The sequence below is a fragment of the Cupressus sempervirens genome, chromosome 9, assembly GCF_028749045.1.
Source record: "Cupressus sempervirens isolate cs-2001-9-10 chromosome 9, ASM2874904v1, whole genome shotgun sequence".
NCBI lineage: Eukaryota > Viridiplantae > Streptophyta > Pinopsida > Cupressales > Cupressaceae > Cupressus > Cupressus sempervirens.
In genome coordinates, this window is record NC_143126.1 from 338,484,976 (window position 1) to 338,500,530 (window position 15,555).

A 15,555-nucleotide genomic window follows, 5' to 3' on the forward strand; every position below is an offset into this window, starting at 1 on the left:
CATTATGCATCTCAACCACTTATAACAATGTTTTAGGGCAACCACTAAAATCAACCACTTCAAGGTTTTACAAGATTGTCGATCACCGCAAGAGAAGTTAAGACAACATCCACACCCACTACATGATTAATTGCCACAATATCAATAGGTTGAAATTCCTTCCAGAATAATTTGGGGTTATTTTTACTACAAAAAACTAGTTCCTCTCTCCTTGTGGAAAAAAAACTATTTTTTTAAATCTTTAGAACTTGCTTGTAAACTTTAATGTTAAGGTTTATTTTATTTGACTCCTTTCAGGTCCTCTAGTCATTTTCCATTCCTTACCGAACCACACATTGACCAAAAAATAATTTGTTTCAAATTTTCTTTTCTCTTTTCTTTTACACATTGAAATAGACTCGTAGATTAGATTTTCGTTAGCATGTGGCTATTAATATTCTGCACTTGCATGATCTCCCCGTTAGAGAGCCTCTCTAGCTCTCAAGATGTAGTAAGGGAAATCATGGTGCACTTAAATGGAAATCATCTAGTAAGGGATGATTGAGCAAAGGTTACATTGGGGTAGTGTTCTAATTCTCATTATGAATGAAAGATATTAATAACATCCTCAAGGCCAAAGCAACCCATGGGACCACATAGAAATGTCCAACGACCATAATCTTAATACTTTTGTAGTTGTTTCTTTAAATTTGTTCTTCAATATTGAATGTTGACCATTAAATTTTCTGACCTGTCAAGCTGTGTTTCCTAAAAAATAGTAACTAGGTTGCCCATTTCTAGAATATCACCATAGCTGGAGCAGATGTCATTATAGGTTGAACAGTTTATGGTCAAATGTCTCTCTATCTCCACCACTCCCATGCTACAAAATAGACAAACTATCTCTTCCCATTCCTCTTTTGGAATCATCCATCTCCCTATTTCACCTCTCAACTAATGTGAACTCATTTTATGTTTCACTATGATCATTTTTGGCTTTCCAACTGATATTTACTCCTATGTATGACTTCTCTTCAAGATCTCTCATTGGATTAAATTATTTAATATAATAGTCTTTTTGCGCCCATTTTGATTGCCCATAGGAGGCTCCTAAATTTTTATTTTGTAAATTTTTGTATTCCATCAATGTTATTTGGGCATTTGTGTATATTAATATTCCATTTTTCCATCCACTTGATATTTTGTTTCATCCATGTGCTCTTTCTTCTATCCAATTTTTCCTCTATGGTCAATTTGGGCCAAGGATGTGCTTCCATACCTTGAGTTTTCTTTAAATAGCATAATAATTGGACCATAGTTGAAACCTCTATAGGAAGCATACTTTTTTTTGCCAATAGGATCTCGTAGGGAACCATTGATTTAATTTTGAGACTGTTGGTGATTAAATGCTTTTGGATTCTTTCCACCTATCCCATTTCTGATCTGACAAGCTGTTTGCCCCAAATCTCGCACCCATAAAGAGTCACTGGGATGACCAACCTGAAGAGCATCTTTTTGGTTTTTTTAATCACATAATTATGCATTCCTACATCTATTCTAAAGCAAGTATAATGCTTTTCATCCTCCCTAAATTAATTTTGTTCTACATGTTTCCTAGTTAAGCTTGTTGTGAAAGTTGATACATAGATATTTGTATTCCTCCACTATCTCTAAAGGGTTACCCTAAAAAAGAAGTGTTTTGTTGGTTCTTAGTTCATTTCAAAGATAAAATCATCACTTTTTTTTGGTAGTGTTCACCTGCATCCTGATTGAATGACAAAATACATCAAGTGGCTTCAAGTATCCTTCAACCCATCGGTCATTTTAGCAATTAGAATGAGATCATCAACATATAGAAGAAGCTTTATCACATAGTTAGCATGTTGAAACCCATCGTCTTTATTCTTGTTTAGACATTCTTCTAACTTAACAATATATAAGCCAAACAAGGTAGGAGAGAGGGAGCACCCTTGTTTAACTCCTATATTGTTGCCAAAGCTCTTTGGCATCCCCTCCATGGTTCTAATTTTAGCCATTACCTACTCATATAATGTGTGTGTTGCAACTCTAAGTTCAATTAGGATTTGTAGCTCTTCCATTCCCAACCAAAGTTTGTCTCATGGCACTGTGTCAAAGGTCTTTTTATAGTCAATGAAGCAACACAAAGCCTCTCCACCTTGTGTGGTCCATATATTTTCAACTAAGAATCTTTTAAGAATTTTCCTTAGGGAAAAATCACCCAAGATCAAGGAACTCAAACACAAACACAATAGTAAATAAAAAGAGTATGATCAGAATGACGATATGATATGATATTCAATGTGAAAGTACACTAGGAGTGTTTGTACATAAAGGCCTCTAGAATGTTTCTAGGATGCCTAGAAATCAGCATATTGATAAGTCTTACAACCAAGCACATGTCCATCAGAAGTGGATTATCCTCCATTAAGCACAGGAGTAAGTGTGATGATGAGAGGATAAGCCTACAAAGGTGCAACACATAGAATAGTGTTGTATACACTATGTGCTTAATTAAGAGTGCAAATAATTGTGTTGTCTACATGACAACTTAGTTAATTATCTAAACTCCAGTGTTGTAGACACCATGTGTTGAATTAGAGTTGCTTACTCTGGTGTTGTCAACATGACAACTCATAAGAGTACGCAAACTCCTAAGTGTCTCACCTAAGAACTAATAAAATAATGCATTGACCTAAGTAAACTTAAGTAAAGTGTAAATAGTGAATAATTATTTACACCAACACCCGAATGCACTTAAGCTTATGAAAGCTAGGATGAAATGCATAATGGGTCTCAGCTACTAGGCCATGTTAGGTACCCATGTACAAACTAATGCAATCTCTCATAAAGTGGAGAAAGAGGGAAAACCTCATGGGAAAAACCCTCCCCCAAAAAGAGAGATGAAAAATCAAGATGCATGGATGGATGGAGTAATCAAGACCCACCCATTATGAAATACATCAAGTATATACAATAGAGAAGTATGAGAAGAACACAATCCTAATAGAGGAAAAGGTCCCCCCACAAGAGAGAGAGAAGAAGAAAGGAGACAAGGTAGTCCCCTCCTCCCCTTTGGAAGAAACAATATCATAGGTACATATGAGATGCTTCCCCTATGTGTAGAAAGAATCCTAACGATCAATGATGCCTCTGAAACCTACTCAACTATCCCTGTGTCAATATTGACTATTGCCCCTTCCAATGCTATTGAAAAGAACAATGTCAAATCTAGCAAGGATGAATGTAGAACCTGTTCCAAAGAACCAACTATCTCCTTAAATGATAAAGAGACCTCGTACAACTATTGTACATAAGAATCCATAATCATATCAACCCGTGAAGACTGATCATGTAGAGAATGGACAGGAGGGTCAAAGTAAGCCCTCACAACAATTGAAGAAGGATCATCTTCATCAAAGAGAAGATGTATATCATCAATGATGTCTCCCAAATCTGCTATGTGTGACTCCACAAACAAATCTAAAATATCTATCAATAAGTCATCCATTGAAGTTGGAGCTGGAAGACTAGGTGTACCCTACACTTTTGGGCCTATCACTGTGGCTATATATGCATATGGAATGTGCTGATGATGTGATCACAGACTCCAACTGTCAATAGGATCCCACATATTTGAATCTATTGAATGACTCACTGGTGTCACTATCCATTTCCACAATTTATGAAGTGTGGAGAGGATGAGAGGATAAGTTGGGTGAACTTTCCTCAAAGTGTACATTCCTCTCTATAAAAATCTCATGTGTCTTAGGATCCATAAGTTTGTATGCCTTAACACCATCTTCATATCCGATGAAAGTACAAGGCCTAGGTGGTGGTTCCTTACATCCCCTGGAAGATATGTTTGCCCATGCTAGACAATCAAAGACTTTGAAGTGTCTCATAACTAGTTTTCTACCGCACCATGCTTCAAAAGGAGTCTTTCCATCTAAGGCATTATGAGAAGACTTATTAAGTATGTGATTGGCACTGCTTATAGCTTCGACTTCAAGTGTAGGATCAAGAAACTTGACTTGTATCATGCAACTTGCCATTGACTTAAGATTTCATATCCTCAGTGTTACAACATTTGTCTTGTGTAAACTGAATGCTAGTGGATTCTGAAGATGAATATCCTCAAGTTTGCAAAAGTCTTTAAGTCTTGTGTTCACATATCTTCTTTCATTGTCCATCTGAAGAACTTTGATGTCTTTCCTGGGTTTCTTTTCAACATGACTCTTGAAGGCTAGAAACTTATCCAAAAATTCATTCTTATGATCAAGAAAGTAAACCCATGTGTAGCATGAAAATTCATCAATGAAAGTGAGTATGTAGCGACCTTGATTGACTGATGTCACTACAAAAGGACTTGCTAGTGCCATGTGAACCAACTGAAGAACAATTGGTGCTCTTGAAGACTTCCCTTTATCAAACTTCTCCACTAGATGCATATCCACTGAACATGTTGAACATTCACCCTTAGAAAATTTGATTGTAGGTAGATCTTTGACCATATTGTTTGAGCAAGTTGATGAAGATAGCGGAAGGCAAGACATACTGCTCATGCCATACTTTGGTTTGTGAATGAGATTGAGTCAACAAGACATGTAAAGGAGACTTACACATAAAGTGGGAGAAAGAATACAACCTTGTGTCATGATTGAGTTTCCTCATTGCAACCAATGAATCATCTTTGAGAGTGCACACCATTACTGAATCTAGAAGAAACTCAATTTTATTGCTATCTCCATAGTGACTGATTTGGTAAATTGAGAGGAAATTAAAGCTAAGGTTAGGAACATAGAGAATGTCTTTGAATTCCCCATTTTCCATCTCCACATGTCCTTTCCCTTCAACTTCCATTTTTGTATTATCTCTTGCAAAGATGTGTGGTACCGTAAACTGCTTCAATGAAGAAAAGTCTCCTTTTGAAGAACCCATATGTTATAAGGCACCTGAGTGAAGAATCCATTCCACTGAAGAACTTGAGTTTGTCATAAGTGCTTGCCCTTGGCCCTTTGAATCTAAAGATGAAGATCATTTCTCCTTATAAGCATTAGGTAATAGAACATTGTGTTTCTTTATGATGTTCGTTAACTCATCAATCTTTTTATGATGCCACTCATGTTCATCATGACCCAACTTCTTGCAATAGGCACACTTTTTCTTCTCCTTATTAGTGTCCCTTTTCTTGTTTGAATTCGAGGAAGACTTTCCTTGTTGATTTGATGGTGGTGTTGTCCTTTTTGTATCCTCTTGTGTGTTATTTTTCCACTTCTTCTTTTTTTCCTTTCCTTTATTTGAAGTTTGACTAGTTGAATTTTGAGAACCCTTATTATTGGCCACCAATGCCTTAGACTTGGGCGAATTGAGAATCTCCATTGATTGCAACTTCTTTTCTTCATCATCCAATAGGTGAGCATAATGATCAAAAGTGACTTTCTATTTGGTAGCCCCTAATGTAGTCTTTGTGGTGTTATAAGAAGAAACAAATGTGGAGTACTCATATGGCAGCTTATAATGAATGAGATAGATTAACCTATCATCTTTAATAGGACTACCACTACCATCAAGCTTTGTTCTTAATTCATTCATCTTTATGATAAAATCATGTATAGAATCAAATGTCTTAGGATCTAGGGAGACAAGTTCATCTTCAATTTTGTAAACATCCTCCTCAAACACTTGACCATATAGGTTTTGAGGGCATCCCAAGCATCCTTGGATGTCTTGTACTTCTCTATCTGATAGAGGATTTTGTCTTCAACCCCTAACATAATATCACTTAGGGCTTTCCTATCTGTTGATTCCCAAGCATTAATATCACTTTTAAATACTTAATCAACTGTTGGTTTAGGAAGGCTACCATCTACATATTGAGAAACTTCATTATGCATTAATTGACACCACATTTTAATGGACCATGTAGTATACTTATGTGGTGTGAATTTTGGAAACTTAAAATTTTCCATGATGCAAGAAATGAAAGAAAAGAATAGAAAAAGAGGAACACAACACCAAGAACCCCTGCACACCCCCCCCCCCCCCCCCCCCCCCCTCAATCAAACCCCCCCCCAAAATGAAAGATTTTGGCACTTTATACTTAGTGCAATTACAATAGCCACTTGCCAATTTTGGCCTTAGTGGTCTTCTGATTTGCTGTTTACAACCTCCTTTTGGAGTTTAAAATTAGAACATTACAATGTATCTCAAATATATAACAATTCTAAAGTTATATCAAAGCATTACAATGTAGAAAATGACCTAATTCTGAAAGTGACATTTTTGTTCACACAAGCCTATAATCTGATTGTAGATCTAGAAAGTAAACAAAAAATTACGCACTTTCAAAAAAATAGAATTTGATTTTGAGTCTAGATGAACCTGTACAGAGTAATTGAAGCTGTAAAATGCAGGACTAGACAAGTACAATTGACAAAAGATGCAATTTGTAACAAATTCGTGTACCAAAACTAGAAAGAATAGCACCACTAAAATTTTTAGAAAATTCTAGCCAAAATAAAAAAATAATTGCACCTAATTTGGAGTCTGGATGACTGAGTTATGGCCTCCCAAAGTTGGACTGTCAAATAAAAAATGAATCTGGAGAGGGGTCTGATCAACAAAAGATGAGGTTTAATTTGATGGTCAAATGACCGTCGTAGTAGTTCAAATTTTCTTGGAAATAACGATCAGACAACCGTCAATTTTAAGACAACAAAATGATGAGGTCAACGAACTTGGCCCCCTAGATGATGTCACTGTTGATGACAACACTGTATGGACTGTACAAAAATAACTGACATGTGTAGGGTTGTCACCAGAGGTTTGTAGCGATTCACCAGAGGGGATTTGACGGGAGCCGAAATATTCTTCGTCGACGTTTGTTTTTCTGGGTGTTGACGATGATGCAGCAGATGGTGATGACAAAATCGGCATCGAGAAATGGAGTTGTCGGTGCTAGAATGAAGGATGGTTGATGGCGGGATGTTGCTGCCGGGTTGGAAATTAAATGCCAAGGAAACTTGAATGTTGTGGTAGGGCAAGAGATCTGTCGCGTCAAAGTTTTGCCGATGAGGAAAGGTAGTTCTATCATCGCTGCCGGGTTGGAAATTAAACGCCAAAGAAACTTGAATGTTGTGGTAGGGCAAGAGATCTGCCGCGTCAAAGTTCTGCCGGTGAGGAAAGGTAGTTCTATCATCGCTGGAAATAGGTCCGCCAGGAGTGGTGTTGAGCATGACTGGAGACTTTAAAACCACTGCTGTGAAAGGTTTATGGGTGCCAAAGTAAATAAACGTCAGTGGGGATATGCAATGTTTATCCCACATTGGTGGGTAAAGAGAACTTTATGCTCTTTAAAAGGTGTAGCCCGCGGGTAAGAAACAAGCTGACGTGGTATGTTAGAACTGCCAGGTGTATAGGCGTGGCCGAGAATGTGAAAGCCAATGCTTGCCTATGTATTAAATTTGTTGGAAAGTGACCAATGTAAATTGCTGATGGAATATTTTGCTGATGGAGGGAATATTCCTCCTATAGGTGTCCGGATTTCACCACCCGATTCCTACCAAAAAAAATTTCTCTACAGGTCTGATGGGCAAAAAAAAATTCCAAAATTTTTCATGAAAATTATAGAAAAATACTAACAAAAATGCAAAGAAAAAAAAAAATCAGATTTGAAAATAAAATTGTAGATTTAAATCACGATCATACTGAATTTGCAAATTGAGCCTTCGGGTGCTAGTTTGCAAACAAATTTTGCCTCAAAATAAACTTTGGCCCAATATAGGCAAATTTATAGTCAATTTTTACCGAATCAACGTTCCGGACGCAATAGTGAGGTCTACTTTAGCTCTAGACACTCCCAATATCTGTGGATTCTTTGGATCTGGGTCGAGGTGTTGAAGTAAGATGGTCTCAAACGACTATGTGAAGAGAATCTCCCCAAACTCTAATACCATATAAAAAATTTCCTTAAGGAAAAATCACCCAAGATCAAGGAACTCAAGCACAAGCACAATAGTAGACCGAAAGAGTATGATTATAATGACGATATGATATTCAATTCAATGTGAAAATACACTAGGAGTGCCCGTATATAAAAGCCTTTGGAATGCTTCTAGAAAGCCTAGAAATCAGCATACTAATAAGTCTTACAACCAAGCACATGTCCACTAGAAGTGGATTATCCTCTATTAAGCACAGGAGTAAGTGCGATGATGAAAGGATAAGCTTACAAAGGTGTAGCACACAAAATAATGTTGTAGACACTATGTGCTTAATTAAGAGTGTAAATAACTGTGTTGTCTACATGACAACTTAGTTAATTATGCAAACTCCAGTATTGTAGACACCATGTGTTGAATTAGAGTTGCTTACTCCGGTGTTGTCAACATGACAACTCATAAGAGTACGCAAACTCCTAAGTGTCTCACCTAAGAAATAAAAAATAATGCATTGACCTAAGTAAACTTAAGTAAAGTATAAATAGTGAATAATTATTTACACCAACAAATTCTATTATGGCACCATGGTCGATTGTGGAATGCTTAGGTCTGAAACCCACTTGCCCCTTAGCTCTTTTATGTTCTGATTCTGCCCATTTGCTAATTTTGTGTTCCGCCATGCTACCAAAGGGCTTCTCCAAGATGAGATTGATTATTATGGTACAATAATTTGATAGATAGATAGATAAAATTTTAACGTCCACGAGGCTAAAAATAGCCTATGGGATAGCAAGACAACTCAAACAGACTTAAGTAGCGCTGTTCGCCTCTTGTGTAGACTAATGATGAGCCCCCCCAATTGCTCAATGTACTCTTCGTTGAACAGGTTATGCCAAGAACTGTCACATATAGTATCCACAAACTTATCCCTGCTATCCTTGTAGGCCTCACATTCTAGAATAAAGTGCTGTTTAGTTTCCACTTTCCCAGAATTGCAAAATCTGCAAATTCTCTCTTCCCAAGCCTCCTTTGGCCTCTTCCAACGCCCGGTCTCACAACGAAGTTGGTGAGAGTTGGTTCTCAACTGAGCAATAAGAATTTTAGCTCTCCAAGAAATGTTGGCTCCTATGTACACTTTTTGGAGTTGATCACAAGTGGGGTTGAACTCATTTATATAATTCATTTGATGAATTATATATATCTCTACTTTTATGGAGAGGAATCACCACGCTAGTTGTCCAATTTTTAGAGAAACCCTCTTTGCTAACTTCATTGAAGATGTGACATATATGAGGTGCTAAAATGTCGCTGCCCCACTTTGTTAGGCTTGCAACCCTGTACCAATCTCTTTTAACGTCGAACCACTTCTCTCTTACATGGGGGCAAAGAGGGAGAGAATATGCTTGTCCAACCAGAGGAGTTCCCAAACGCAGCCACTAATCTAAACTCATTGGCACGTGTCACCAGTGCACCATTTTAAAAACGCAACGGGAACGTAACGTATCAACATTCAGATTCAATAAAAAAACAGAGGAGAAGAAAACGTCCAAGGAAAAAAAAACAGAGAAGCCGCCAACGACTATTAAACACGAGACAGAGGAGACGACCCCGTCAATTGCCCGACTTCCCGTTGAGCAGTTTGCATTCAATTTGGTCAAATAGAGAAGAGTCCAGTCGCATTGAAGAGGAGACGAAGTCGAATCTCCGTGTCTGCGGAGGGCAGAGGAAGGGAGGGGAGGGAAAGGAATGTAATGAACAAACCATGGATTTCACCCTCAGACATAAATAGGTACTCAAAACATGAGGGGTGGGAAGAAGAGATGATGGGCACAGAACAGAGACGTTCGTTGGGGAGATCTCGCAGCAGGAGATGGCGGCAAGGACAGGAGGGAACAGTGGTCTTGGTCATGATAGGAGTGGCCCTCGCCTCTCTTGCATGGCTCGCGCTCGTCTTTTCCCCATCTAATAACCCCTGCTGGCATGCCCTTTCCCGCTGGCAAGACGGACAATCCGTGCCCTTTTTGCTCCATGATCACAATTCCACTCTGGACTTGCCCCTGCGCAATATGACACAGGAGTCGCCCCTTTCGGTGAAGGACATCGTGTTTGGTATAGCGGGCTCCGCGAAATTGTGGCGGAAGCGGCAGGAATTCGTTAAGCTTTGGTGGAGGGCAGAGGAGATGCGAGGGTTTCTGTGGCTGGAGGAGGCGGTGAAGGCCAGTGACCAATCATCTTCGTCGTCTTCACTGCCGGATGTGAAGATATCTGCGGATATATCGAGGTTCCGATATACAAACCCAAAGGGCCACCCCTCTGGGCTCCGCATAGCCCGGATTGTTCAGGAGACCTTTCAGTTGGGTTTGCCTAATGTGAAATGGTTCGTTTTGGGGGATGATGATACCATTTTTAATATTCACAATCTGGTCAGCGTGCTCAGCAAGTATGACCCTTCTGAGATGCACTACATCGGAGGCCCTTCCGAGAGCCATTCTGCCAATACATATTTCAGTCATGCCATGGCGTTTGGAGGAGGAGGGATTGCAATCAGCTATCCGTTGGCAGAGGAGTTGACCCAAATCATGGATGAATGTCTGGAGCGCTATCCTCAGCTTTTTGGCAGTGATGATCGCCTCCATGCTTGCATCTCAGAGATTGGTGTTCCTCTTACCAAAGAACCTGGTTTCCATCAGGTATGCTCTCCTCATGTTTTTTTTTAATCCATCAATGCTTCCAGTTTTTTCCAGCACTTGCTCTGAAATCGTTAATCGTATGTTTATTGCTCTGTCTTTGCTGGGATATATCACCCAAATACTCGTGTAAACAAATTCACAGATTTTCCCTGAAACTCCTATTCAGTCTTATAAACTATGAAAACTTTGTGTAGGCTGTTAAATGATCAATGCCTAATATCACTCGTTTCGTTTCTTGTCTCTACAATATTTAATTTGTTGAATGTTTCCCGCAGTCAATTTGCCATTCAGAAAGTGTAGCACTGGCAGCACCTTTGATTAGTTAGCAGTAGGTCTATTGAAAACAAATTTCAAGTATTTTGTTAAACTGTCTCAGAAGTTTCTACGCCAATGTTTCGGATAGACACCATGAACCATCATTAGCATGTTTCACAGATAAGCCTTCGTAGGGTATAGCAAATGTAATGTGGAAATTTTTAACAGCTTTATTGCCACAGCCATTGTGTTTATGCCTTCTAGATTTTCATCAAAGCTCTTCCTGGACGTTGGTGCTCAATATTACCTTTACATCAGAGAGCGAATGACAAATGCTCGGATTAAATTGATCAAATTGGAAGTTATACCATTTTTTTAACATTGTTATTGTTTCATCTATGATCTCCTTCAAAAACATGATAATTTGTGTTCCACCAGAAGATGCATTTCTGTGCCTACACCATAAAACTCTATAATCCAGAAAACAACCTAATGGAAAATTAAGTTATTTAACAACAGACTATATATAACAAATGTATAAAAAAACACAGTTAAATCGTGATAGCAATATCACAATTTGACTTGCCGTGGAAATTATCTCCTACTTATCAATTGATGAGCTTAAGGGGCTTTCTAATGAATGGTTCATAAGGCACAACACTTGGTGAAAGTTTTGCAAATGGGGTTGCAAGCTTTGGGTTTAACCATGGAGGAAACTCCGTAGTTAAGTGCGCTCAGGCTGGAATAGCACTGGGATGGGTGACCTCCCAAGAAGTCCTGAGGCTTCACCCTTGTGAGCATCACTTAGATCCAATGAGTGCTAAGTGTTCCATTTATTCTCATGAGAGATGGATTCATGTTGAATCACTACTCATGAAACATGGGTCAATGAGTTTGACTCAAAATCACATAGTTAAATCTTAATAGCAATATCACAATTTGACTTGCTGTGGAAATTATCTCCTACTTATCAATTGATGAGTTTAAGGGGCTTTCTAATGAATGGTTCATAAGGCACAACACTTGGTGAAGGTTTTGCAAATGGGGTTGCAAGCTTTGGGTTTAACCATGGAGGAAACTCTGTAGTTAAGCATGCTCAGGCTGGAGTAGTACTGAGATGGGTGACCTCCCGGAAAGTCCCGGTGCTTCACCTCTGTGAGCATCACATAGATCCAATGAGTGCTAACTGCTAAGTGTTCCATTTATTCTCATGAGAGATGGATTCATGTTGAATCACTACTCATGAAACATGGGTCAATGAGTTTGAGTCAAAATCACACAGTTAAATCCTGATAGCAATATCACAAGCTAAATAAATGTTTTTGAAGCTCAAGACTGCATATCCCCATCCTATCAACATCTGTACAGTGAACAATCAAAAATATGTTGGAACCGACATACCATACATCACACTACCAGACCTGTAACTAGCCAGCCTTAACAGTATAACAGCTGTGCTGAGTTGAAAAAGTATGCAACCAGTATGACCAGAAAAATTCAGAGAAAAGGAAATGACAAATATGTATCCAAGATTTCATATTGTTTTCTCAAATCTATAACCTTATTTATTACATGTACTGCTTTAATAACATGTTTTTCTTGTAAATGTTAAGGGGAAGTTGATCGTTGGAAGAGGCTGTGTTCTTTGTCTTTGATTTTTCTTTTGTTGCATAAGTTCCCATTGCATCAGGTTATTGGTTTATTGCATAAATCACCTCTTTTGACCAATACTATTTTCTCAATGCTGGCATGATGTTAGGAGACATATTTTTCCCTTTCCTAGGCAGTATGTCAGGCTCTGATAATGATTTAACTGTACCGATGCAGTGATTATAGACTATCTAATGATAGATTGGAATTCCCTTTTATAGCATAAACCTGAGTCACACACCGGAGTCACATCAGGTGTGTTCAAAACTATGTAATAATAATCAAATTATTTCATGGCACAAATCTGAGTTTAGTCTGGTGAGCAAAACCCTTCTTTCAAATTGTTCTTTTTATCAAGAATCAGCAAAACCAGGTGAAATTCAAATTTCTCAGTGTTGTTATTTTGGATTGATGAACTGAAGTGCTTGTTATGCATGCTATTCCTTGTTTGTAAATATATATGGTGTAATGTATATCCCTATGAGGAGTGTAGCTCTCGATTTAGGTACTTGGACCATGGGGTCGCTTTCTTTGGCATGTGTATCAATAGTGCTGCTTGTCCCCAAAGTTTTCTGTTCTGGCAGATTCTATGTTTTCATTAGTGCTCTCCTGTAGGATCTTTTTAGAAAAATTTACCTTCAGTGTTTCAATGTAAAAACAATTAAAATTTCTAGCTTCGAACAACAACAAATTTATATATGCAGTTGTTTCAGGTTATAATTGCATTTATATATGCAGTTGTTTCAGGTTATAATTTACCTTCAGTGTTTCAATGTAAAAACAATTAAAATTTCTAGCTTCGAACAACAACAAATTTATATATGCAGTTGTTTCAGGTTATAATTGCATTGGCAGATTCTATGTTTTCATTAGTGCTCTCCTGTAGGATCTTTTTAGAAAAAATTACCTTCAGTGTTTCAATGTAAAAACAATTAAAATTTCTAGCTTCGAACAACAACAAATTTATATATGCAGTTGTTTCAGGTTATAATTGCATTGATGTTGGTGCAATTTCTAGTTCTTTTTTCCTTGTTAAATGCGATCCAAAGGGGAGCGTGTGCATGCTTCAGAACTAGTTAATTCATATTATTGAAACTGTTATTGCAGTGGGACATTCGAGGAAATGCATTCGGGCTTCTGGCTGCTCATCCAATTGCACCTTTTGTTTCGTTGCATCATGTGGAAGCTGTAAATCCTGTATTTCCACAGAAAAACTCTCTGGATGGACTCAGGCACCTCACAAATGCTATGAAGATTGAGCCCACTAGTTTTTTGCAGCGATCTGTTTGTTATGATCATCAGAGGAAGCTTTCTTTTTCAGTGTCCATGGGTTACGTGGTACAAGTTTTCCCCAAGATAGTATATCCTCGAGTGTTGGATCGTCCTGAACTTACATTCAAGGCGTGGAACAAGAAGGAATATGCTTCAGAATTTGACTTTGACACTAGACGACCATACAAGTCATCTTGTAGGAAACCATTCCTCTTTTTCTTACAAGATGTACACAGAAATGAAGCAAACATGGTTGTCAGCACTTATAGGCGAGATGAAGCCACAGATGATATGAAGAGAAGGGCTTTTTGCTTTTCATGGGCTCTCCCTCCACATAAAGTACAACAGATTCAAGTTACCAGCAAGCCTATGAATGACAATTGGCATTTGGTATTGACTTTTCTGTCACTGTTATTTGCATCGTTTCCTCAGTTGAAATAAATGGTTACAATGCTTTGTTAGGACTGCTAGGACATATTTCTTTGCCTAAATAGTGGCTGCAGTTGCATGCATGAAAAAAAATTCTAACATGAAGAATTGATATTGCCTTTGTGCTTCAGATACCGAGAAGGCAGTGCTGCAAATTGGAAGAAACTAAGAATAAAGTCCTTGGGATCTCTGTCATGCCCTGTGATAAACAAGATAGCAGCTATGTTTGATGCTCTTCTTGAATCCACATCATTTGTGTCTGTTGGTAAAAAAGCAGGCTTGATTCACCTGTTCTGCTTCTGGAGCTTTAGCAAACTGAAGATTTGATGACAAGGCCAATGAGTTGATTTCTCGACTGAGCAATCTTTAGCTTTTTCCAGATTTTGTTCAATTTATCAAGCCAATTTTCAGAGAGACATTTTGCATGATTCAATCAATTACATTTTTTGATTATTTCTCCAATCGTGGATGCTATGCAGTTTATCACACCTGGAGCATCCTCCAGTATTGTCGTTGGTACTGCAAATATGGCTCCTTGTAAAGATTTATCTATAGCCAATTTTGTGCAAAATTTGTACATCTTGTCTGACCTGATTCTTTTCTTCCCTTTAGTTTGGGAAGCGCCTACCAATGGTAATAAAGTTTATTTCTTTGGGAAGGCAAACAGATGTAATAGTAAGGATACAATTATAAATCAAATCTACTCTTTAATAGAGCTATATGATTTATTGTAAAATACTCGTCTCTTCTTTTGTAGAGACTAGAACTGTTTTGAGATCCAAGCTGTGCCTTTACATTCATATATGATGTCAGAAATGTTTACAAGTTCAATTTTGTTGCATTGTAGACATTGTTTCATATCTCTTGTTCGCCCTCTTAAAATTGCATCTGAAAGGGGAAATGGATTTATTCGAGTAGGGAGATCCAATGCTGATGTATGCAATGTTTCTTATAATCATGAGAGACTGCATGGGCTTAATTCCGGATATTTTTCTGCTATAAATTGCAAACTATTATCACTCAATTGGGATAAATTTTAATTTTAGGAGATATAAATGAGGCAATGTATGTTGATAACATAAAGAAGTCTATAGAGGAGTGAGTGTGCATCTTAATTGATATTAGCTAAGAGTACAAGTGGAATTGGCTTTCTCTAACACAACGTATAAGTTATAAAGGCAAAGCTTCTGAAATGTATCATTTGAGTTGTGTTTTTTTGGGTGGAATTGGCTAAATCCTAAAGTAAACGTAAATCTTAACAAGGGGACCTTTGAAGTTAGAAAAAAAACACCGAAGTGACCCCTTTGCAAGATTTACGT

The 15,555-nt window shown here is 37.9% G+C and overlaps 1 protein-coding gene across 1 annotated transcript; it reads left to right on the forward strand.

The window, feature by feature from the left end:
• Nucleotides 1-9,471: 9,471 nt before the first annotated feature.
• LOC149538716 (uncharacterized) lies at nt 9,472-14,972 on the forward strand. The gene is made up of 3 exons (XM_089800049.1): nt 9,472-10,630; nt 13,643-14,197; nt 14,368-14,972. Exons 1-3 carry the CDS (start codon nt 9,692-9,694, stop codon nt 14,464-14,466), a joined length of 1,593 nt encoding a protein of 530 aa, XP_089656175.1. The 5' UTR covers nt 9,472-9,691; the 3' UTR covers nt 14,467-14,972.
• The last annotated feature ends 583 nt before the right edge of the window (nt 14,973-15,555 follow it).